This window comes from Maniola hyperantus, chromosome 4 (genome assembly GCF_902806685.2).
Source record: "Maniola hyperantus chromosome 4, iAphHyp1.2, whole genome shotgun sequence".
Taxonomy (NCBI): domain Eukaryota; kingdom Metazoa; phylum Arthropoda; class Insecta; order Lepidoptera; family Nymphalidae; genus Maniola; species Maniola hyperantus.
Window position 1 is genome coordinate 14,596,609 of NC_048539.1, and position 22,755 is coordinate 14,619,363.

At 40.3% G+C, this 22,755-nt stretch overlaps 1 protein-coding gene across 7 annotated transcripts in view; it reads right to left on the minus strand.

Annotated features, from left to right (window-relative positions):
• HERC2 (E3 ubiquitin-protein ligase HERC2) overlaps positions 1-22,755 on the minus strand; it is an 80,653-nt gene that overhangs the window by 5,763 nt on the left and 52,135 nt on the right. For 4 of the 7 annotated variants that reach the window (XM_069509854.1, XM_069509852.1, XM_069509851.1 and 1 more), the window contains exons 70-82: positions 20,328-20,524; positions 19,138-19,427; positions 18,371-18,591; positions 17,536-17,630; positions 16,226-16,332; positions 14,636-14,813; positions 13,661-13,784; positions 12,977-13,106; positions 12,043-12,149; positions 11,397-11,536; positions 10,752-10,901; positions 10,502-10,624; positions 9,545-9,770 (exon numbers count right to left, since the gene is read on the minus strand). In XM_069509854.1, coding sequence (XP_069365955.1) covers positions 9,549-9,770; positions 10,502-10,624; positions 10,752-10,901; positions 11,397-11,536; positions 12,043-12,149; positions 12,977-13,106; positions 13,661-13,784; positions 14,636-14,813; positions 16,226-16,332; positions 17,536-17,630; positions 18,371-18,591; positions 19,138-19,427; positions 20,328-20,524 — 2,084 coding nt within the window. In that variant the 3' untranslated portion in view covers positions 9,545-9,548. Of the gene's footprint in view, positions 1-42; positions 156-768; positions 924-1,498; positions 1,663-7,184; positions 7,316-7,734; positions 7,908-8,373; positions 8,569-9,544; positions 9,771-10,501; positions 10,625-10,751; positions 10,902-11,396; positions 11,537-12,042; positions 12,150-12,976; positions 13,107-13,660; positions 13,785-14,635; positions 14,814-16,225; positions 16,333-17,535; positions 17,631-18,370; positions 18,592-19,137; positions 19,428-20,327; positions 20,525-22,755 lie in introns of those variants that run through there. The other 3 variants (XM_069509855.1, XM_069509853.1, XM_069509856.1) reach the window with 2 other exon arrangements.

Genomic DNA, 22,755 nt, shown 5'->3' on the forward strand with positions numbered 1-22,755 from the left:
AGTCAGTCATCTGCATGGGCCCAAAAGCTATTTTATTCGTACCTTAATTTTTCTCGCAGTACACTCTTGCACGAATATCTGGGCATCTTGAGGAGGAAGAAACATGTATAGCTCTCCGGCAAAAAGTGATCAGGTGGTTGGTACTTGTCGAGAACCTAGACATTAAAAGTTGAATGCAATAATATAATATAGCTATGTATTTTTTTGTATGATTCTGTTTGCAGTTCAAAAGATAAAATAAAAAAGAAGAAACTGGTACTGATTATGATCGCAACAAAATTTTAAAGTATTCCCATCTTTTTCTTACCTATGTAATAAGAAAAGGACAGACAAACTTAGTTTAATTTAGAACTGTCAAAGCTCGTCGACTTTCGGTATCGACCTGTGGCCCTACCGCGGTTGTTTGACAGCTACAATGTCACGATCGCAATCATCTCTGATTGGTTAATGCTCGCTCACTATTGGCCACAATGCATTGTTGCAACAAGAATCGCACATATTCAGCCAATCAGAACAATAGAGATTGTAATAATGATTGATGCAGGTTTTAAACAATCGCCCTACCGGTTCGAGCATAGTATTTTTTTATAGAGTAGCACCAGTTTAAGAGTCTTTCAATTAAAATTCATCTCTCGTCCTTTTTCAGCAATATTAAACGGGAAACGATGCAGATACTCTTAATTTAGTTTAGAGAAAAATAGAATCGACGCCACTGACTGACTGGCTGACATATCAATGTGCAGCAAGTGATTTGTTTGTCTCTCTTACCTGCAGTACAAAGTCCCTTTGGCGCGGATCTTGAGGCGCGCGCGGCAACCGAGTGCGTCCCCATACAAAGCGCAGGAATAAGGCACGTTCGCTGCCCGACAGCTCCTCCATCACTTCCCAGAACCATTGCACCAGAGGAGCGTTTGGTTCAATGCCTGAAAAACATTCCGAACCAGTGGTAGATTCAAAAGTACTTGTAAAAGTTTAATTAAATAATAATTATTTTTTATTCTGTTAGTTTAAAGATACCTATTTGATGTCAAAGAATACTATACTGCTATAGGCATGCCCTTGACTGCAATCACAACAAATAATACGTGTTAATGCACATAGCCTAAGGTTGTCGCGCCTGCCTAGACAATGCCTATTAATTCTTCTTTTGACTTGATAGTATCCTCAAAGGTTTCATAGCCTCTAAATCTTACACTATAAGAGCATTAGGTTCAAAGCTTAACACAGACACTTATAATTGTAAGTTTTTGGATGATTGTATCAAATCCTCCAAAGATACTTGTCACGTTCAGGCGTTTCAAAAATTTTAATAAAAACGACTGTACCAGGCAAATATTTGGTTCAAATCCTGAGAAAAAAATTTGAGAACATATTTATAACTAAAGGTTTGTTTGACACAAGGAAACAAAGTATTTTTTACAATTTGTGTCAAACACAGCACGACTTAGGGGTACTCTGTAAGGCCAGAATTCTTTTTATTTGATGCCATGACGTGTACCTTTGTAAGTAGCTGAAGCACGTAAAGCGTGGACCGGTATGTCTGGTGAGCCGCAGACGAGCGTTTCCAACTCGGAAGCGTTGAACAGCGCAAGAAGTGGCGCGGGGATGACACGGGACATTCCATCCCTTACTGCTCGCACTTGCTCGTCGAACTCGTGAAGCCTGGAAGGAAATTTCATTGTAATTCTATGTAATTCAGCTGAGAAGATCGCCGCCTATGTACACGTACAGTCGAACACCATATATCAGAGCTACGTAATGGCAGTAGATTTCTCGGTTGAAATGCGTGGAAAGCCGTAGCCGATTTTTTTCTCTATGTTTTTTTTTGTCTTTTTTCTGTACGTTTTTTGTGGTGTTAATACTGTGAACTGGGCGCTTTTGTCCCAAATAAATGAGTATTATAGCGACCCATGTAGTCCCCCTTCCCCGCACCTCGTGCACGCGGCGTGTCGGGCGGCTATTCCTAGAATAACATGTTTCCCTTCCCCGCCTGCAGGACCCCTCTGACGAGCGTCCTGCCGTTTAGTTAGTTCCCAGCCCGCGCGTACGCAGGCGCGAATTAATTGTTTAGTCTAGTTTATCAATAATATGACGGTTTTACATTACAATAAAACCGATATTATGTGCCGAGAGGGAAAACATACAGCATTTATGTATGAAGAAGCAATTATGTACTCACCGCATATATGCGCGCTTCATCCATAAACATGTATATTCCTATGCAATAATGTAGTTTACCTTACCGGATATAGGGGCGCTAGTGTCTCACCCAGCAAGGCAGTGAGCCGCTGCCATCTTGGATGTCATAGTCTTCACCAGGAAGAAGTTCCTGCAATGCTGTATGTTTTCCCTCTCGGCACATAATATCGGTTTTATTGTAATGTAAAACCGTCATATTGATGTGCCTCCGGAAAACATACAGCATTTATGTATGAAGACGTGTTTGTTATCTGCTGGTGAAATGTATTACCCACAACGCTATGATGAATCAAAGGGAGTTAATCTGTCAATTGAATAACAAAAATATTAATCGTTAAGTTAGATCAAATAACCACGTCCCCTTCATTCATTGTCACCTATTAAAGTTATTGTTATTTCTAACCAGGGTTAATAAGTTAAAATATAATGTCTAAAAGACAAACAATTTAAATGATTTATGTCTGTAATTTTGATAAGGATTACTAAAACTCAAACCGGACCATATAATGATTATATTGATAAATAAGCTTCAGTTATTTTGAGATCTCCTCCGGGCAATAATGATTTCAACAAGAGTGTCTGGTAATCTCCAGTTACCACGAGATACGAGTATATCGTCCATTGATTGGTTATCTGTCCCCAAAGAAACTACTGTTGATCCACTGATGAATCCCTGGGGATACAGGAATGCTGCCACATTGCTTAAGAACTGAACTGTTCCAGTGATCTATTACAGTACGTGATGCGGCTTCAGTTTCATTACAGTTGGTGATAAAAAGATTACAATATATTTAAATTCTTAACTTAATTCTGCTTGACCTATTTTCCTGTGTCAAAGACATGTAGTACTACTGTAGTATACTAGTACATTAATAGAGAATTATGTTTTCTGTTATACTATTATGTTTTGAAAGTGTCCATCCGTATTTATGTTAAGAGTGAGTGTCAGTCTTTGGGCCAAATAAAGTATATAATATATTTTTCCCGGTGACACAGACTTTCAGTTGTCAACCCTTCGTTCCAGGGCAACAATTGTCCATATAGGTTCGTCTAGATATCTCGGGAAGTGTGTGCTTAAATGAGAGCTTCTGTAGTTAGTGCTTGAGCTCTACCTTAAGGTCCTGTATGATAAATGGTTTAGTAATATTGAGTTTAGCCACGTCAATAATTGCCTAGTGTCCACATGTGGATCATAGAAAGTTAACCGCCACCAGGTTTCGCACCAGTTTAACCATTTTTGATGTCTGGTAGGTAGGTAGGACAAAAATTGCTTCCAACAAGCACCTGTTCTTTACTTCTCGTATAGACTACTCCTTTATTTGGGCACCCATCCTCAATTTTTTCAGCTTCCGTGTAAATGTCTGGTGGACACTGTAATGTCGTGACATCTATCAGAGTCCCTGATAGGTTCTATAGTTCATTTGAGCTCTGCTTTCAAATCTTGAAGCCCAAAGGTCTTTCACGTGCCACATTTAAGTACACCCCAGCTGCACTGGTTCAAGTAAGTCAGTACTTTTGGCAATTAGTTTGGAGAAGAAAACACCCATGCTAAATTGATGTCTCAATGACCTGTTGAAAGCATCTATAACTTGCTGATCAATCTTTGCAGTCGATAAAGACATCACACCATCTTTATTCCCTACTACAGTAATCTGTTGTGCTGCAACCAAATCGATCTCGGACGGCGCTTGAGGGAAAAGATGACACTCTGTGGGAGGTTTTCCTCGTGACAGCCTTGAGCCAATAATGTAATCTGTTATGTGCGGGAGTTCGATTGTTAGAATCAGTAAAACCCACGACTTTGTTCATTAAAATGAACGTTAGAACGAACGAGTGAGTGAACGAATGAGTGTTCGATTGAACTAAGACTTGCGATTTTTACAGAGTTCTTGTGCTGTCTTCAATTGCCACTATAACTGCATAAAGTTCCTTCTATTGCTGTGCTATCATTTTTGATGCACTCACCAAGTTTCTGGCATTAATTTCCCGTTTAATTGGGCACTAAAAGCCAATCAGAGGCATTATTCGCCAAGCAGTGAATGGCAGGTTTTAGGTGTACATATTGGCAGCCTGAGACATGTGGTTCCGCGCCGCCATGTCATTCCCTGTTCCACGATTGTGGATTCAGCAGTCTAAAACATATTATCGAAACGTTTGAGGCGTATTTGGATCTGATCAGAATGTAGTCTGCTTCTGGGAGTTACTAAACTGGCGAAGTCTGACTGTCCTAGCAACCGTTGCATTTCGTGAAGAGTGATTTCAGATATTTTCAGTAATAATTCTCTCAAAGGTCTCGTTGATAGTTTTTTACTCTTTATTATGGGCAAGAACATTGAATTTTCTTATAGTCTGCCAACGAATACCCAGGTATTGTAGGTCTTGTGTGAGTGTTAGAATTAACTTTTAGTAATTGATCCCGATGTTGCTTAACTTCGGTGATCGGACGAGAACCGGTGTCTTCAACATGGTATGGACGTTGGCTTTTGGTAATTGATCCCCCTGCCCCGAAGTTCCAAGGACCTCACGCTTCCGCAGCGTGAAGGCATAACCTGGATTGGTCTTAGTTGACCAGAATTGCCAGCCCAGAAGTTCCAAGTGCCTCACGGCTTCCGCAGCCTGAAGACATAACTTGGATTGGTCTTGATTGACCAGAAGGAAGTCGTCTAGGTAGACTAGCACTCGACATTCCTTCGCATGCAAGGTTTCCGCAACCGAGCATGTTACAGGTGGGGCGCTGCCGCCAGACCCAAAAATTAGACAGGTTGTCCAACTTTTGTTGTAGAAAGCTACGAACCGGTATGACAAATCAGACGGGATAGTTTTGTTTCACAAATTTGTTTCGTTCTCGAGGGTCGAAAATCAGACGCATCGATCCAACGTTTTCCTTCCGCAGAAAAAGCTCGGAGATAAAACTGGGCATTTCCTTGTGAACCACTTCTACTAGTTTTGGTCCAGTAATTCTTGTGTCATTTAAGTCGTGACAGGTGACCAGGTTGCATGTTGCATTATTTGTTTTGTGGGCATTACCGGGGGTAGTTTCTTGTATTAGGGTATTCGAAATACCGTAATTGACATTTACAAAAACTGTTTGCACCAAAAGCTTGCCAACGATATTAGAATGTCATTACATAACCTGTAACATATTGTGTTGGATAGGTTTTTCGATTGTAGGCATTTATAGCTGTAATATTTATAAATATGGGCCACCAGGGGATTGCATAAACGCAGTGAGTGTTGCTTTATCCAAAAAGAACCTCGTCACTATTGTTAAAAGCCAATCCGGTATTTGACAACTAGTCAAATCAGTATCCTATAAAGCGTTAAAACACACGCTCAGCACGCGAGGCCCCATGAAACACTGGCATGTGACGTCACAATGATTTGACGTACTTTTCCAGCTTAATCAATAATTTAAAATGGTTATCACACCCAAAACTAACAAAGGGTGCGGACCTCACATATCAGATATGTGAGGTCCGAGAGGCTTCCAGTGGAAGACCCTCCATTCAGCCATCACTGAGAAACCATTCACTTTTGACATATGCAAATACCGTATCCAAAATTTCCTTAGAGTATTTAAAATAAATACCTCCATGAAAATTCTGTCTGATATTCATCTCCTGCGCCTTACATATTATATTATGCTATACATTCGCCTGTTACCCAAACAATTTGTAAAGTTTGTTCTGATAATTTTTAAGACAAAGATGATTTGCTGAATGTTATTTATTTATTTAACCATCTTTATTGCTAATCATTATATTCAAAAGAATAAAAATGCAGGAGATACTTAGACCAAAGGGCGACTTTATCATCTGAATGTTTCAGTCATTTATTAAAGGGGGTATCTGGATTCTTAACTGAGTTCTGTTTGGTATAATAAAGCATTGGTGGTAACGGCCATGATGTCCTCAGTGGGGCCAAATAAGTGTTAGCTATTGTTTAGTGAGTACAGTTCTCCGTTATTTTCAGTTTACGAAACCCCTTTAAATGAGCAATTTAACCAATGTCTTGTTATAACCAACATCTCGCCACGTGGGCGAGATAAAATGTTATCATTCGATTCACTGGCGTAAAATTTAAATTACACTCAATTAATTTTGTACATAAAATAAATAGATTCAATAACCGATTATAGGTAACCATTGGGACTTTTCCTCGCCAAAATTTGTATTAAAGAAACCTAGATCCAGATTTAGATTTCGGTGTCGGTGTCGACACGTTCGTCAACCAAATCGCCATTTGTTTAATTTGGTTTCTCAATTAGCATCTCATTTGCATTAGATACACAATATGGTAAATGCATTATAAGATATGTAAGAAAACTCACCTGGTTGTATAACGCATCGATCCGAGGATCGATCGTTACCTGGTAATTTCTCGCCGTTTCTCTCGGGAGTCACTCTCAATCCTGCTCGTTGCTTGAATCGCTGCTGGATGTCGAGGTATCCCCTTTTTCAAGAGCCCTCTCAGGCACCAATAAGCGCGAAACACCAGATCGATTAGCTTACGTAGCCTATCGACATTGTTCGCGCACGTGGGGTCCAACCAAAATGTCCCCACGGTAATATTACGAAATAATAAGAAAATATATATCATGATCACCGTATTATCACATTTATTGCACTTATTGAAAATAATTTTTTTGCAAAGGAAGACGGATTAACGATATAATTTTAGATTCGACGCGCACGCGGCGAAAGTACACAACGCTATGACATCCAAGATGGCAGCGGCTCACTGCCTTGCTGGGTGAGACACTAGCGCCCCTATATCCGGTAAGGTAAACTACATTATTGCATAGGAATATACATGTTTATGGATGAAGCGCGCATATATGCGGTGAGTACATAATTGCTTCTTCATACATAAATGCTGTATGTTTTCCGGAGGCACATCAATACAGTGTTTTCCTGAATCGTACACGGTTTTCATTTAATACCCTATAGTATTTATTTATTTTATTTATTAGCTTGTAATATTACCTGTAATGCAGCGCCAGTTGCACGTACTCGTCCTTATTGTCAGGCGTCACACGCTTGTGTCGTGTTGACAGGTGCACTTCATGTCCCGCTGCCGACGGTATTGAGAACGGTAGCTCGAGGTTTTGTAATTCCTAATTGAAAAAGATAACAATTCTTCAGTATTTAAATTTGGCGGAGTTAGAAAAAACTGTGTAGGTTCCCCGTAAAGGTTCCCTAGGTTGACATTGGTATTTAAAGTCGAACTTAAAGTTATAGTCCGCGTCAGTTAAATAGTCATCCCTGAATTTAACCACGAGATGCGTCTCAATAGCATTTTTTTTAATGTCAGTGGGGCGTTACGTACGGGGAAGCGGAGCAAACTAGCCTGCGCGCCGCGCCGTTCCTCGTGTTCGCCATCTGCATTAGTGCGAGTGCTACATCCGTACACAGCACATGAGCGCGTGGAACAATACCTGCACGAGCTCGCCCTCGAATCGTAGGTCATTTTTTCACTAGTTCTTTAGGTACGGTAGAAGCGGTTCTCATTGAAGTACACCTGTACAATACTCGCCTTATTACTCGGCGTCATGTCCCGTATGCACAAGAGGGCGGGCAGGAAGTCTTTGTCCACTTCGGCCAAGTCTTGAGGCCGCAGCGGCTGGCCGGCCAGTTGCCGCCACACGCCTTCCGCTAGAGATAGCGATAACGGGGAGCCAGTCCTGATTGCGATGCCCATTAATACACCTGGCGAAAGGAAGTTTGATTAAAACACAATTTTTTTATAAAATCAATTATCAAAGTCCAATATAATAGCCGTAGAAGCTATCCCCTGTTCTTTAAAAATAAAGTGTCAATACGACTAATAATTTAATTTGCAAGGACGAGCTTGCGGAAGTCAAAAAGTGTCCGTGAAAATATCAGCTGAGGTTGCCTCAGTCTTGTATGAAACATTTTGTAACTTAAAACCTGCACTCATGTCACATTAACTAGATTTCTCCGAAACCGAAATGAAGGATAAACAAACTCATCTGTAGATAACTATTAGAATACTGAAACTTAACTTTGATGATATCTTAACCATCTGATGTATATGCAACAATCTATGTACTACGATCTAACACACGCCGCCGGCGCGCGAGTGCATCTGCAAGTAATATGCTAGTAATAAACGGGTGTGTGCATAGTCTGCTCGTTTTCCACCATCACATACCCAGAAATCTGAAACAGTTAAGGTGCAGCGGAGTATTAGCAGTGGGGTTCAGTAGGAAAGCATCCCTCGAGGCGCCCGCGTCGCCGCGTCCATTGGGCGTGGCCATTAGCAACGGAAGAGACCCGTTCTGCAGCTCCTCACACATCTCCGCTATGCTTTCACTGTAGCCACCGCCGCAGTCGTCGACGCTTTCGCCTACGATGAACAAAATGACCGTTTACACTTAACAGTACATTCAGTTTCCTATATCAATGTTTTGTAAAAGCAGGCTTTGAGGAACTCCATGATATACAAGTAACCATACGCTTAGTTTGTTATACTCCGTTGAAACAGACAAATCTGTATGATGCAACATGCAGCATGCGTTATGCACAGCCCGTCCTCCCATTGCGGCAATCAAAATCAATTCGTTAAAACTTTGACCACGTTTGATTACAGCCATAAACGTCATCGCATGGGTTTTTTAAAAATGTAATCAGTAATGCACATAAGGTTTCTTACAATATAACTATAACCTAACCTTGACCTTCCACACCCGATGCGGCAGCGCTAAAGCATCATGTGTAAGCTTGGGCAGCCAAGTTACTATTTGTCCGAACAACCTACCATTTTGTCCGAACACTGAGCGCATGCCCACTCTCAAACCTCAACCCTCTGCCGCCTTTGATAACCAGCTATACACTCACCTACAAACTTGACCTTCCACACCCGATGTGGCAGCGCCAATGCGTCCTGGGTAAGTGCAGGCAGGCGAGCTACCATTTGTCCGAACACTGAGCGCATACTAGTCTAGCTATTTGTCCGAACAACCTACCCTTTTTTCCGAACACTGAGCACATGCCCCCCTCAAACCTCAACCCTCTGCCGCCTGTAATTAACAGCTCACCCACAAACTTGACCTTCCACACCGGATGTGGCAGCGTCAAAGCGTCCTGGGTAAGTGCGGGCAGACGAGCTACCATTTGTCCGAACACTGAACGCATGCCGGCCGGACCGGCCAACCCTCTACCACTTGTGATTAACAGCTATAACTCACCTACAAACTTGACCTTCCACACCCGATGTGGCAGCGCCAAAGCGTCCTGGGTAAGTGCGGGCAGGCGAGCTACCATTTGTCCGAACACTGAACGCATGCCGGCCGGACCGGCCAACCCTCTACCACTTGTGATTAACAGCTATAACTCACCTACAAACTTGACCTTCCACACCCGATGTGGCAGCGCCAATGCGTCCTGGGTAAGTGCAGGCAGGCGAGCTACCATTTGTCCGAACACTGAGCGCATACCAGCCGGGCCGGCCAACCCACTGCCACCTCTGCGAGCCCTGCGCGCCGCTACCCGCGACAGTTCCACCACCGGACCGTGCTGCCGCTCGCGTACCATTGTTGCCATTATTGCCTATGAAAATTCAAAGATTCAAAGATTCTTTATTTGCGGAAACATTTTACAACGAGATGTTATTACATAAAATTGTCCAGTAGAAATGTTTCGCCTTAAATATTAGGCATGCAAAACAATTAGTAAACCTAGTAAAACAATAACTATAAGTAATTTGACGCACGTTGTCTTTGTCTATGTTAAAATTCAAAATTTAAAAATGTCTAAGTTGAAAAAAATTCGTTAATGTTATATAAAATTATAGGTGAAATATTGGGTTACACCTTTATAGCTCAATCGTCATTAAGAAATTTCCTAACATAAATGGTGGCTATAAAAAATGCCGTGATAGGCGCTCAAAAACTCTTATGGGATAAAAAGTAGATCGTATCTACAAAATTGATGATAAAAATCGTTTTCTGTGAAGCTGCCAAATTTAATATGACAACTGGCCATAAAGTTATATACAAAAGCCATCAAAAGCGAGTTGCAACCCGTAATTTTTTTTTGTTTGTAACGACCATCTTAAGATTATTCCAAGGTTCTAATAAATTAATATTTTTTGGGAAACTTGTTCATTCTTGCATTTACTCAAGGCCCTTACACCAGACATTAAATCAGAAAAAAGCGAAATATTAAATTGACTAACAATAGTTTGTCTAAAAACTTTATTGTTTTGATACAATTATTTATTACCATTTCCTACAACAATATCTGGATATGCAAAACATTACATAATTTTTTTTTCTTACCTTTCTGAAGGCAGCCTCTTTCACACTATAGAATAGCAAACTCCTGAGCTGATCTAGTGGTTCATCTAACACAAGCAGTGGTAGGTTAGGGCAAACCAGTTCAGAGAATTGATGCAACAGTACCTGAAATAAAATGACATATATATGGTTTCGTATAAAACAATATAGGCATGAAACTGAAAATATCTCGAGTTGCAGTTTCATCACTTTTGAGTTGCGTCGTGTCTCTCACACAGTACAGACTACTCACCAGTCTGTTGCAAATAAGTTGCGGCGCCATATCCCGCAGCAGGTGACATTCGAGCGGTGGCGGGGGCGGGGGGCGCGGGGCACGCGGCGCTTCAACGCACAACGCAACAGTATGGGCGCTACCGCACGCCACGCGAGTTACGCGTTTTCCCTAAGAATAACATATAAAATCATTTATCTGGCAGTATGTGTATAAGTCTAATATACGAAAATACAATAAAACAATAATTAGTTCTGGTTGTACATGAAACTCTGAGAAACTGATATATAAAAAAGCTAATAATTCATAAAGTTCCCTCTGAAAAAATGGCCCTAACTTTGACCGGGCTGAAACACAAAACTGCAATGTGACGCGATGCGAATTCACAACCCAAAAATAGCTAAGCAGCCCTGCCACGGTTCGGATAACCAACCAAACCATTCATTTAGGGATCGTGAACAGTAAGTTTTGGACGTATTTTTTGCTGTTGAATGAAGTGATACCTAACATATCTCACCCCATAGCGCGCCGAGCGGCTTATATATTAGAGCGTATAGGCTCTAAAATGTCTCAAATCAACATAGCAACTCTCACTAATTATTATTATTACCACACCATTAAATAACTCTTATAACAATCATGCAACAAACTAATAATGATCTTTACTTTCAGAATCACCTGTAATGCCATAAGCAGTCTCGGTCTCTGCGCGGCCAACGTCGTCCCGTCCCCTAGTTGACCTTCGTCGTTGTCTCCCCACGTATATACCTCGCCCGTGTCGGTACAAGCCACGCAATGTAGACTGCCTGAAAATTATTCACATCTTAGACAGTGTGATTTAATTCCAGGAACCATAGCAAGGAAAATCATCTCAAAATTTTGGGATTTAATGACACTTACAAGAGGATTTATATTATCTTTTAGGTGCCCCTTATGGACGCATTAGCTGCCCCACCAAGGAAATTTCAAAAATGTAATGGAGTGGAGTTTACAAGAAATCTGAAATAGGTACTTGTTCACTTTTGGCCGAAAGCCTAAAATCAAATTTTCATGGCCACCGAGAATTTAGTCGGTAAAAATAAGAACCCGATGTCTTCCTAGGAAGTCGGGTATCGATAGGATCGGTATATTAAGATTTCCCCCCGTTAGCAAAAAAAATTGGGGACGTCATCACAAAGTTTACTGCGCCCATGATGCAAGTTGCAACACATTAACTTTGGTAAATTATTCAACAACCCTATACATTTTTGAAGCCCGATACTTTGACAGAGTCATTACTTAACGAACTCGAAAACATTATATTGGTACTTACCTGTGGCAATGGAAACTATCATCTTCCCCTGCATACCAGTAACGCGCATCGGCCGCCGCACGTGCTCGTAACTTCCATGACCCAATCTATGGTAGTCCCCTTTACCCCTACAAAAATTTACCCAAAATTTTACTAATGCCACCTGTTTATGGTTGAAACTGAGAGGTTATTATTTGCGAATCTATCCTTCTTTCTTGCGAAACTATTCAGGCTAACGTCAACTAAACGCGTGAGTAAAGCCGGGTGTGAGATATAGGGACAGATATTATTTAGAATCTATCCTTCTACCTAATTCTTCTGAATATTAAATACTGACTTGTGATTCGTCAGTACAATGCATACATTTTGAGAACGCACTTGTCATATTTGCTTATGTACTTTTGACATAACAGTTGACACATAGAGCAAATATGGCGAGTGCGTTCTCAAAATGTGTGTACTATAAAGACTTTGTAGATGACGACATTATGACGCGCGTCAGACGCGCAGTTAAAAAAAACTACTATTGTAATAACAGTCGTACCAAAGATCGTCATGTGCATAGAGTAAATTAGATTTAAAAATTAATCATAAGTAGAAGTTCAAGCTAGAATAATATTACTTATTAGCCCATAGGCTAGATGGTAGTAGCAATAAAGCTACCATTTTGTAATGGTGCTTTATGGTGGGGAAAAAAAAAAAATGTGCATAGAGTCTCTAATTAGATGATATGAACATGTATAGTTCGCGATAGGTCGACATGGCATTCGAGGTGGGGACGCCCCGCACAAACCCGCGCCAACCCGGTGCGGGATAGCGCGAGTGACACGCGGGGGTAGAGGGCGTCCCCCGTTTGCTATGTCGACCTGTCGCGAACTATAGTTATGGAAGTAAAGCCCAAAGGACAAACACCCCTAAAAGTTGTAGAATATCATATTATTGAATAAGGTCTTACCAAGTGTAAACACTGCCACACTGACATAAGGCGACAGAGAACTGAGATCCGCACTCCACTTTTATCACCCGTAAGCCTTTTAAGCAATCTATTCTCATCGGTAATTTACAGCCTTCTGAACCACCGCGACCTAATCACAAAAAAAAAAATAGTTAAAAGCGTAACCTTTTTTGTATGTATTCGAATATAATATTCGATTGAATGAAGTAGAATCGATGTAAGAGCTAAAATATAAAGTTGGACATAGCTACAGTGATCATCGACAACATTCTGTCTTATTAAAAAATAAGAGCTTTAAATACATAAATATATAAATACTAGCTTATATAAATTTCAAACCCCCATTTAACCCACCTGGATTTCGAAAAATCCTTTCGTAGTGGATTTCAAAGAACACACCCTCCAAATTTCATATCTCTAGGACCAGCGGTTTAAGCTTGATATATCAGTCAATCAGTCAGTCAGGATTTCGAATTTTATGTATAATGATAAAAGCAGTGTATCACAAATTTTGTTTTTGATTTCCCGGGACAAAAAGTAGCCAATGTCCATCTATGGAATGCAAGCTCTGTATCAAATTTCGTCAAAATCGGTCAAATTGATGCGCCGTGAAAAGCTGACCAGACAGATACTTTCGCATTTATAATATTAATAGTATGGATATGGATTTCTAGTATACTTTACCAAGTTTTCCATAATCTCCGTCGCCCCACGACCAAACATTGTCATCGTCAGTTATGCACAGAGTTTGTGCGTCTCCGGAACCACACGCCACGTCAATCACTCGGTATGAGGACAGCGCTTCCACCTACATGGACAAAGGCATTAGGAAATCAGAGAACGCAGAAGTACGCCAAGAAATTAAACTTCCGTATCGGAAAATAACTCAAAGAAAGTCAATTCGCAAAAAACTGTTCTGAAAAATTAATTAAACTATACTAGCATATTTGATATTTTTTTTAACTATATCGACATGCGCTTCACAGTAATTACACCAAAAAGTAGGTGATGATTGCAGCCTAAAGTGGACCTGGACGTATCTAGCATAGGATATTTCGTTTACGATGCCAAAAGTCATTATATCGTAATCGCTTCGCCATAATTAAATAAATAAATAAGCCTACCTCTAAATCTTTTTTATTTACATATACCTATATTTTGTATTTATACTTTTTTTTTGTTTTTATCTTTTCTTTTTGCTTTTTTCCTTTATTTTTTTTTTTTTTTTAAATTACCAATCGGCCAATCGCTTGGCCATAATTAGTATTTTCATAATAACTCAGTTATGCATACTTATCTCACATCCTGCTTTACTCACGTGTTAATTCGACGCTAGCCCGACTAGTTTCAAACCTCTGTCACGAACCTGAGTCTCAATCGCGACGCGTGCGCGAACTGACTCCCTTTGAAAAAGGACCCCGGATGGGTTCGAAACTAGTCGGGCTAACGTTCGACTAAACACGTGAGTAAAACCGGGTGTGAGATATGTGTAATGGAAATCACTCACGATAGTTTAAACGCTAAAATCTCAGTTATGACTTGAATGTGGAAATATTGAAACATTTGTCAAAAGATACGTCCAATGATTTTTTGAGCTGTGATCCAAATCGATTTGCGTGATAGGCTTGCGCTTAACGAAAGTTGTGAAACTCAAATTACCAGTTTAGGCACAAGTTGGTCCTCCGAGTCCCCGTGCCCCAGCCGGCCGTACCTCCCCTTGCCCCACGTGTATATCCGTCCTCTCGCCGTCAAGCAGGCGGAGTGGGCGCCGCCACACGCTATCGCTACCACTTCCAGACCAGATAGCGCTGTTATTAGCTTTGGGCGATCGTAGCTTCTGTTATAGAACATAGGTGAATATTTATTCAAATCGAATAATTTCGCGTGAAATTGCGTAAAAATGCATTTTGTATGGCGATTCAAATATTCAATAAGCTACCAACGGCCATGAAAGAAATGACACTTCCTAAATTTAAACGGAAGCTACACGAATGGTTATTATTTCATTGTTTTTACTCGGTTAATGACTTCTTAAATTTCAAAGAATGATTATTTGGCGGATAAAGTGTTTGTTGTTAAAAATTACTAATCTAAGTACTATAACTAATAATAATTTTAATGATAGCATGTTGACATACTTTTTTCCACTTTTGATGTCTGTTTACACAATATTTTATTAATTTTAATGATTGACATTTTGTAATCGCAATATTTTATTTTGTTTCGTACTCAATATTCTCCTTTAAAATACTAATTATTGATGACTTATTTAAATTAGGTATATATTATTGACATTTATTGTACCTACTTAATAACATTGCACGCCATACTTGGTAATACACTGTTTCCAAAAAAATATTGTAACACCACTACACGTGTATTTTTTGCAATAAAAATTATGAATGAATTATGAATTATGAATTAAAAATGACTTATCACGCGCCATTTTAACTTTGTGTCATTTTAACTAGGATTTTTCGACGATTACGAATGGTGACGGAGGAACAAAGTCGCGAAGTTCCCAAATACACTCTCCAAAACATATCCGACAAAAGTCCGTTATGAAGACAACATTGCGTCTGTGCTGTAAGCTGAACAATTTCATCTGCGTAAGTGATTGATTGCCAATCAAATTAAATAACATAAAATTTATCTGAAACCGAAACCCAATCTCAATTATTTTATCTCATCATGAGCACAGGTCTCCTCTCAGAGTGAGAAGGGTTTTGGCCATAGTCTACCACGCTGGCCAAGTGCGGATTGGCAGCCTTCACACAACTTTGGGAACATTATGGAGAACTCTCAGTGTGGAAGAAAAAGACATGTTGTGCCGACCCCACGTAGCGTGGGATAAGGTAAGGAAGAAGAAGAAGATGGAGAACTCTCAGGTATGCAGGTTTCCTCACGATGTTTTCCTTCACCGTTAAAGCAAGTGATAGTAAATTACTTAAAACGCACGTAGCTCCAAAAAGTTAGATGTGCATGCCCGGGATCGAACCACCGACCTCCGATTGGACGGTGGACGTCCTAACCACTAGGCTACCACAGCTTTCAGACTTTCACAGATTATTCTATCTAATTAATTTAAATTAATTAATAATAATTGTTATCTAATTTAGTTACTAACATAGTTAATAAGGTCTACTGTTACTAACACATTATGGATGAAATATCTGAAATAAAAAAAATATTAAATTATATTATTATTAATTATTCTATCTACAGAAAGTAGCATCGATATTTTCTTACACTCTATTCCCATGACCAAGTTTCCCGTCTTCCCCTTCACCCCAGCTGTAAACTTCTCCATCCACAGACAGCGCTAAGCAATGTTTGCCACCCGAGTTGCAGGCCACCTATAAAATGAAAATAAATTGACAAAAATTCTGCTTAATACTTATAGTAAACTAGCTGATGCCCGCGACTTCGTACGCGTGGATTTAGGTTCTTAAAAATCCCGTGCGAACTTCTTGCTTTTCTGGGATAAAAAGTAGCCTATGGTACTCTCCAGGTCTTAAACTACTTAACTACTCATGCAAAAATCACGTTGAGCCGTTGCTACGTGATTGAAGGACAAACTAACAAACCAATAACCAACAGACAAACACACGTAGTGACTAGATGATGCCCGCAGCGTCACGCGATTTAGGTTTTTAAAATCCTGTGGAAACTTTTTAATTTTCCGAGATAAAAAGTAGCCTTTGTCCGTCCCCGGGATGTAAGCTATCTCTGACACCGAATTTCGTCAAATTCGATTAAAAGAAAGGGCCGTAAAAAGCTAGCAGACAGACGGACAGACACACTTTCACATTTAATATTATACAGGGTGTAACCAGAACGCTAGCAAAAATGAAGACAGGTGATAACTACTGATGATTACTGTAGGGCGATTGTCTAAAACCTGCATCAATCATTATTACAATCTCAATTGTTCTGATTGGCTGAATTTGTGCGATTCTCGTTGCAACAATGCATTGTAGCCAATAGTGAGCAAGCGTCAACCAATCAGAGATGATTGCGATCGTGACATTGTAGCTGTCATTCTCCCGCAATCGCGCAGCTGGTATAACACAAAAAAATGCGAAAAAATACAAAAAATCCTGTATTTTGTAAAAGTTCACGATATTGCAAATAAAACATCTGACTGACGCTAGAGGTCAACGAATGTTGCGGAAGTAGGCCATTAAGACAGCGGCGTGCAGGTCATAGAGGCATAAATGCACTGCTTACCCCAGTTGTAATAGCTCAATGCATATTTTTCATTATGACCTGCCAGTAAACAGGTTCCTACCTAACTAATGCATACCCTGACTTCAAACCCTGTGCACGCCACTGCATTCACAGTAATTGCCACGTCGTAGGCGGGGCATTGACCCGAGCTTGCACGCTGTATATTGCGGGGTTGAAAAATACTAAATCACTAAAACTACAAAATGAGGCAAATGGTTGTTGGTATTGGACTGTGTTTAGGTAGTATAACAATAACGGTAAGTTTTTGCTAGCGTTCTGGTTACACCCTGTATAGTATGGATATATAAAACGATCTGAGGACATTTAACCTTGGTGATGAAGACGTGTTGAATAGAAGCTAACAACGTAGGCTGAGAAACCGAATCGATACCGACTATGCCTAAACGGCCACCTGCACCGTAACCTGAAACAATACAAAAATAAATAGTCTTCAACTAATTTGCTTGATTAAAACTACAAACAACCTTTAAAGAAGTTTAAAAAACAAATCATGAGTTTTACTATTTACGGCAATTACGTATTTATCCGATCCGAGTCCGTGAAAATACATTTATTTACGGCAATTACGTATTCATCCGATCCGAGTCCGTGAAAATACATTCCTTTTTGTTTTGTATGAGAGCTTATGACATATGTCGTAGATAATCGCTGGTATTCTCACGGATGACGGATAGAACTCGGATGACGGAAGTGCAGTGGCGTAATCGCCGTTAAGTTTGTCAAATAAAAAACTTTTTGTACTACCAATAAGAGCTAATATTCAATGAGATTCGAGTCGAGTGGCCTAGCTGTTAGTGGCGTTACAATGCTTTGCAAGATATATAATATTCATGGCGTTATTTTACGTGCTTGCAATATAAGATTATTGCAAAAGCGTTTTTCAATCGAACTCTTTTCTCTCCATCTTTTAGGTTTTACTTTTATCTATAGTCCTTAAAAAATAATTCCTCAAGCGCCATTTTAACTCTATGGATCAACTATAATGTGAAAAGTACGGTTCACCTATAAAATAAGAATACGAATATATTACTTAAATAATAAGAATATATTACTTTTGACATGAAATTTGGCACAAAAAATTAAAATGGCGCGTGAGGAATGAAATTTTACGCGTTATAAATTGTTTTGATAAATATCACTCACCAGTAGCATAAACCTTTCCATCAGGCGTGACAGCGAATAAAGTTTGTTCCCCACCGACAAGTTGCACCGGGTTGAGCGCTGCCAGCGCGTGGCAAGGTGTAGGAGTCCGTACTTTGGCCCCTTCAACTCCTCCGAGCTGGCCGCGGTGGTTGTGTCCCCAGCCGTACACCGCGCAGCCGCGGGAGCTGCCGTTCCACCAACCTGACCAGTCTTCTGGTCGTCTATGAGTTGAAATAATTTCCGATATCACGCTGAATGTATAAAAAACGTGCAAAATTAGCAGAAAGTAGTTAGTATAGCGCTCTTTTTGATACGTAATCCTGTACAAATGACAGAGACAAAAATCTCAGTAGGCGTTATAAGTTCCGCAAATTGCTAATGCGCGTGGCCGCTATTTTAGTGACGTCAGCACTAGACTGAAGTTTCGAGCTGATGGTATATTTTTACTTAAATATACGTCAAATGGCGTCAAAATGTCGTCATTTCGATGCTCATGAGACATGGTTCCAGCGCAATGGCCATTTGCGGGATTACAACCGTTTCGAGTTCATAATCTATCGCAAACATGTTTTCAAAAATCATTCCAAATTCACTTATAAAATATAGTTTCGTTTAGCGCCCACTGAAATTTTGGCTGTTTTTTAGACTATAAAAGCCGTATACGCATTGGCGGTTCCTCTGGTACTGTTCATGGCGGCTTTCTCGTATGCTAGCTTTTCATATGAAAAAAAACTAAAAAGAGATTCTACAATACACGTGGTACTCACTTGTTCACCCAGTGCAGTAGTTGTTCATCATGCTGTCTGGTTATAGCCTTGTTATCTTCCCAAGGGTTCTGCGCGTCTGAGCTGCTCTCCTCAACATTGTACACTCCGAGATCCGCGAGTCTCTTACGCACGTCTGCTAGGAAGGGCACGGGTAAAGGTACCCGTCGTATGAGCGCATCCGCAGTGCGCATACATAGGCAGTATCGTTTGAACCATGCCCATCGAACGGCATCGGCGCCGGAACACACGCGAGAATCGATGCGAAGACCGCAAGCGAGCCATGCTAGTTCCTGGTTAGAAATAATAAGAAAAATAATAAGAGAAATAAATCAGTACCCTTATTATGAATGCGAAAGTGTGTTTGTTTGTTGGTTTGTCCTTCAATCACGGCGCAACGGTGCAACGGATTGACGTGATTTTTTGCATGGGTATAGATAAAGACCTGGAAAGTGACATAGGCTACCTACTTTTTATCCCGGAAAATCAAAGCGTTCCCACGGGACTTTTAAATAACCTTTAATTTTAAATTCCACGCGGACAAAGTCGCGGGCATCAGCTAGTAATGCTAATAAATGTAAAGTTACCCGGCAGGAACGATATAGCACACCGAACGACGGTTTCGTAGAGCGTTTTCTCTGTCGTTGAGCAAACGAAACGTGACATGAGTATGAGTGACAAAGACGACGCTCTACGAAGCCGAAATCTCCTTCTGAACTTCGATATTGTGTAATCTCTCCAGACGGGTATAAATAAGATACAGACGTTTATCGCTCAGAAACTGCCCACGAATGCATCTATAGCCTTAGAAACCTTTCGTATATAAGTAGTCCTTCTAGTACCAGTTCTTTTGTCTCTATACTATTTTGTAAAACTTCGCGCAAGGAGTTCAAACCGCATGAAAACTTAAAAAACTTCACAAAAATATGTGATTTACGTTTAGGACAACTTCTTTGCTCTCCACGGAAAATTCACATCGACAATTTTTAATCGTTACTTTTTACGTTACTCCACAGGATATTCTCAACCAAAAATAGGGTTTCCATTCGCAAGTTTTGGAGTCCGAATCCAACTCTTTTAATGAAATCTCTGTATAGCTAAAACGGAAGGTTACGGAAGGAATATAACAAAAGTACAGTTTTCAGATCGATCAAACTTGATTACACCTAAAAAAATTGTATAGCGAAACTCACCTTGAGATAATGCGTGTGCAAGAGATGCGTGCCGGTACGTAATGCAGGCTCCTCATGTTCGTACTGCGCGTGCAGCAATTGCGGTAGGGCCTGCAAAGCGGTCGGCGGGGCGACCCCCTCCCCCGCGCTTCCTCCCATACCCCCCGCACATACCACGCCACGTAAACGTCGCACGCACCACACACGGCCACGCCACGCTACAAATAATTTAATACATTTCTGACTTCGCCAAAAAAAACGCCGAACGAGAAAGCGGCCGAAATTAATACTCTATCCTTTGTGTAGATTATCGATAAGTTATTTAGCAACGTTGTCATTTGTCACAAATTGCATGGTCGTCTTTGACAAATAACAATGTTGCTAAGTATGTAACTTATCAAGAGGTTACAGTTAGATTGATTTTTAACCTTTCCTCTCTAACTATACGCGCAGTTGAAGCGCGTCAGACACAACTAAAACGCAATACTGATCCATCCACTAGGCACTAAGATTTCGATGGATCAAAAAAAGTCAGTCACAACTAATATAACCTTTTCCCCTCCAACTGAACTTAGGTAAAACTTGTGCTAGAAGTAGATACGTCGAAAGCGCGCGTAGATGTTTGTACACAGTGGCGTGCAAAGTATATAAGCTTAAAAGCTCAGCATACCCTGGCTTACTCTGGTAAAGCTCTGGCATTTTGAATCTACAAATGATTGGAATCTTTTTTTTAAATAATTGAAAATTCGTCAAATAGCTCGCCGCGCCTTGCAATAAAATCATAGCACTATCACAGTCACGAACCACGGCCGCGGTCGGTCAGAGGCAAAATCCAGTTGTGCTTTTAGGCCTCCTACGCACTGGCGACCATAGACGCGGCCAGGCCGCCGCGGCTATGGTCGCCGGTGCGTAGGCAAGCGCGACATGTGGACGGCCGAAAAATTTGCAGTCGACTTCATTGGACTTTATTGGAGTAATCATTTTGATGCTAAATCCCATAAACCTCTTCTATTTTCAACTTCATTAGACCTTTCCGTGTCGAAATTGGCCATTGTAAAATAATCACTCTGTAGCTAGCTACACGTCTGGTCGCCGCGGCCGATGCGGTAGCACTGATGAATTTTAATACAGAAGTGATGTTCTCGACGGCCACGATTGGTCGCTGGTCGCGTGGCATCAATTGGACGCCGCGGCCAACGGTGGCCGCGGTCGCTGGCCGCTAAGTGCGTAGGGGCTATAGCGATTGCCATATAAAGTCCAGAATTCACTGGCCGCCGCGGCCAGGTCGCGGCGACCATGGTCGCCAGTGCGTAGGAGGCCTACCTCACACATCCACGCTTACACGTATAGTAATATTACGCAACTCTAAGGTCTAGATGTGTGAGACATTTCTCCTAGAACTTGTTAATGTGTGCGTCAAATGACCCTAAATGACCCCTTTTTGATGGGCGAAATAAGCACGACTTCTGTCCAATCACAAGAGAGTTCAATACCGCGCGGAGTTTAAATTCGTAAGTACATGTAAGCATTTGAGTTTTTAATCTATTACAATCAAAATAAGTAGCTATATTTATTATAATTCTATACTTTTTCAATTTAATTAATTTATTGATATTGTTTTCCATAAATTTGAGTACGGTTTAGATTCTAAGATAAAGCTTGCCAGTTTATGTATCGAACGTAAACCAAAACTCGTCCTATTTAAAAGAATAAAAGATTTAAAAGCATTATGCCCTTTTATTGATAATTGCAATAGTTCTTTAATAATTAAATACTATTTCTTGCAAAATAAATAATAGCTTTTATGAATAATTCAATTTTTAAGGAGATTTTTGGTATATTTTGGCATAAAAATCTCAAACTTTAATTACCTACTCCATCTTGTTTTGTTTCCAATCGTTCAATGTGCAGTGTTTTGTTTTATTTTGGTGAAAAATAGAGTTTTTGTGGATATAACTACGTGAAGTAAATGAAATCCAGTTCGTTTTGTGATTTTAAAAGTTTGTATAAAGGTTTATTTATAGAATACTTATTACTTATTTGGAAAATGGAAGTTTATTCATGTGAAGTTTGTGATGGCGCTGTGTGTTTACAAAAGGTACTTAGACAAAACTTTGTTTCTCTTCCCTTTAACGTAAAAATATTAGATATTATTCGCAAAGGAATATGTGTACCACTGTTACAATTATCACAAAAAAAGTGATAAAGTCACTTATTTCGATGTTTGAGGTGGTTCTTTAGGCATGCGGCGCGGCGAGCGCTTCCTTGTAAATTGTATTGTACCTAACATCAGCTGATTTTGGCGAGTAGCAAGTAGGTATGTGCTTTTATGTTATTTATTTTTTATAGTAGTCATCATTATGATCATGATCAACCCATCGCCGGCTCACTACAGAGCACGGGTCTCCTCTCAGAGTGAGAAGGGTTTGGCCATAGTCTACCACGCTGG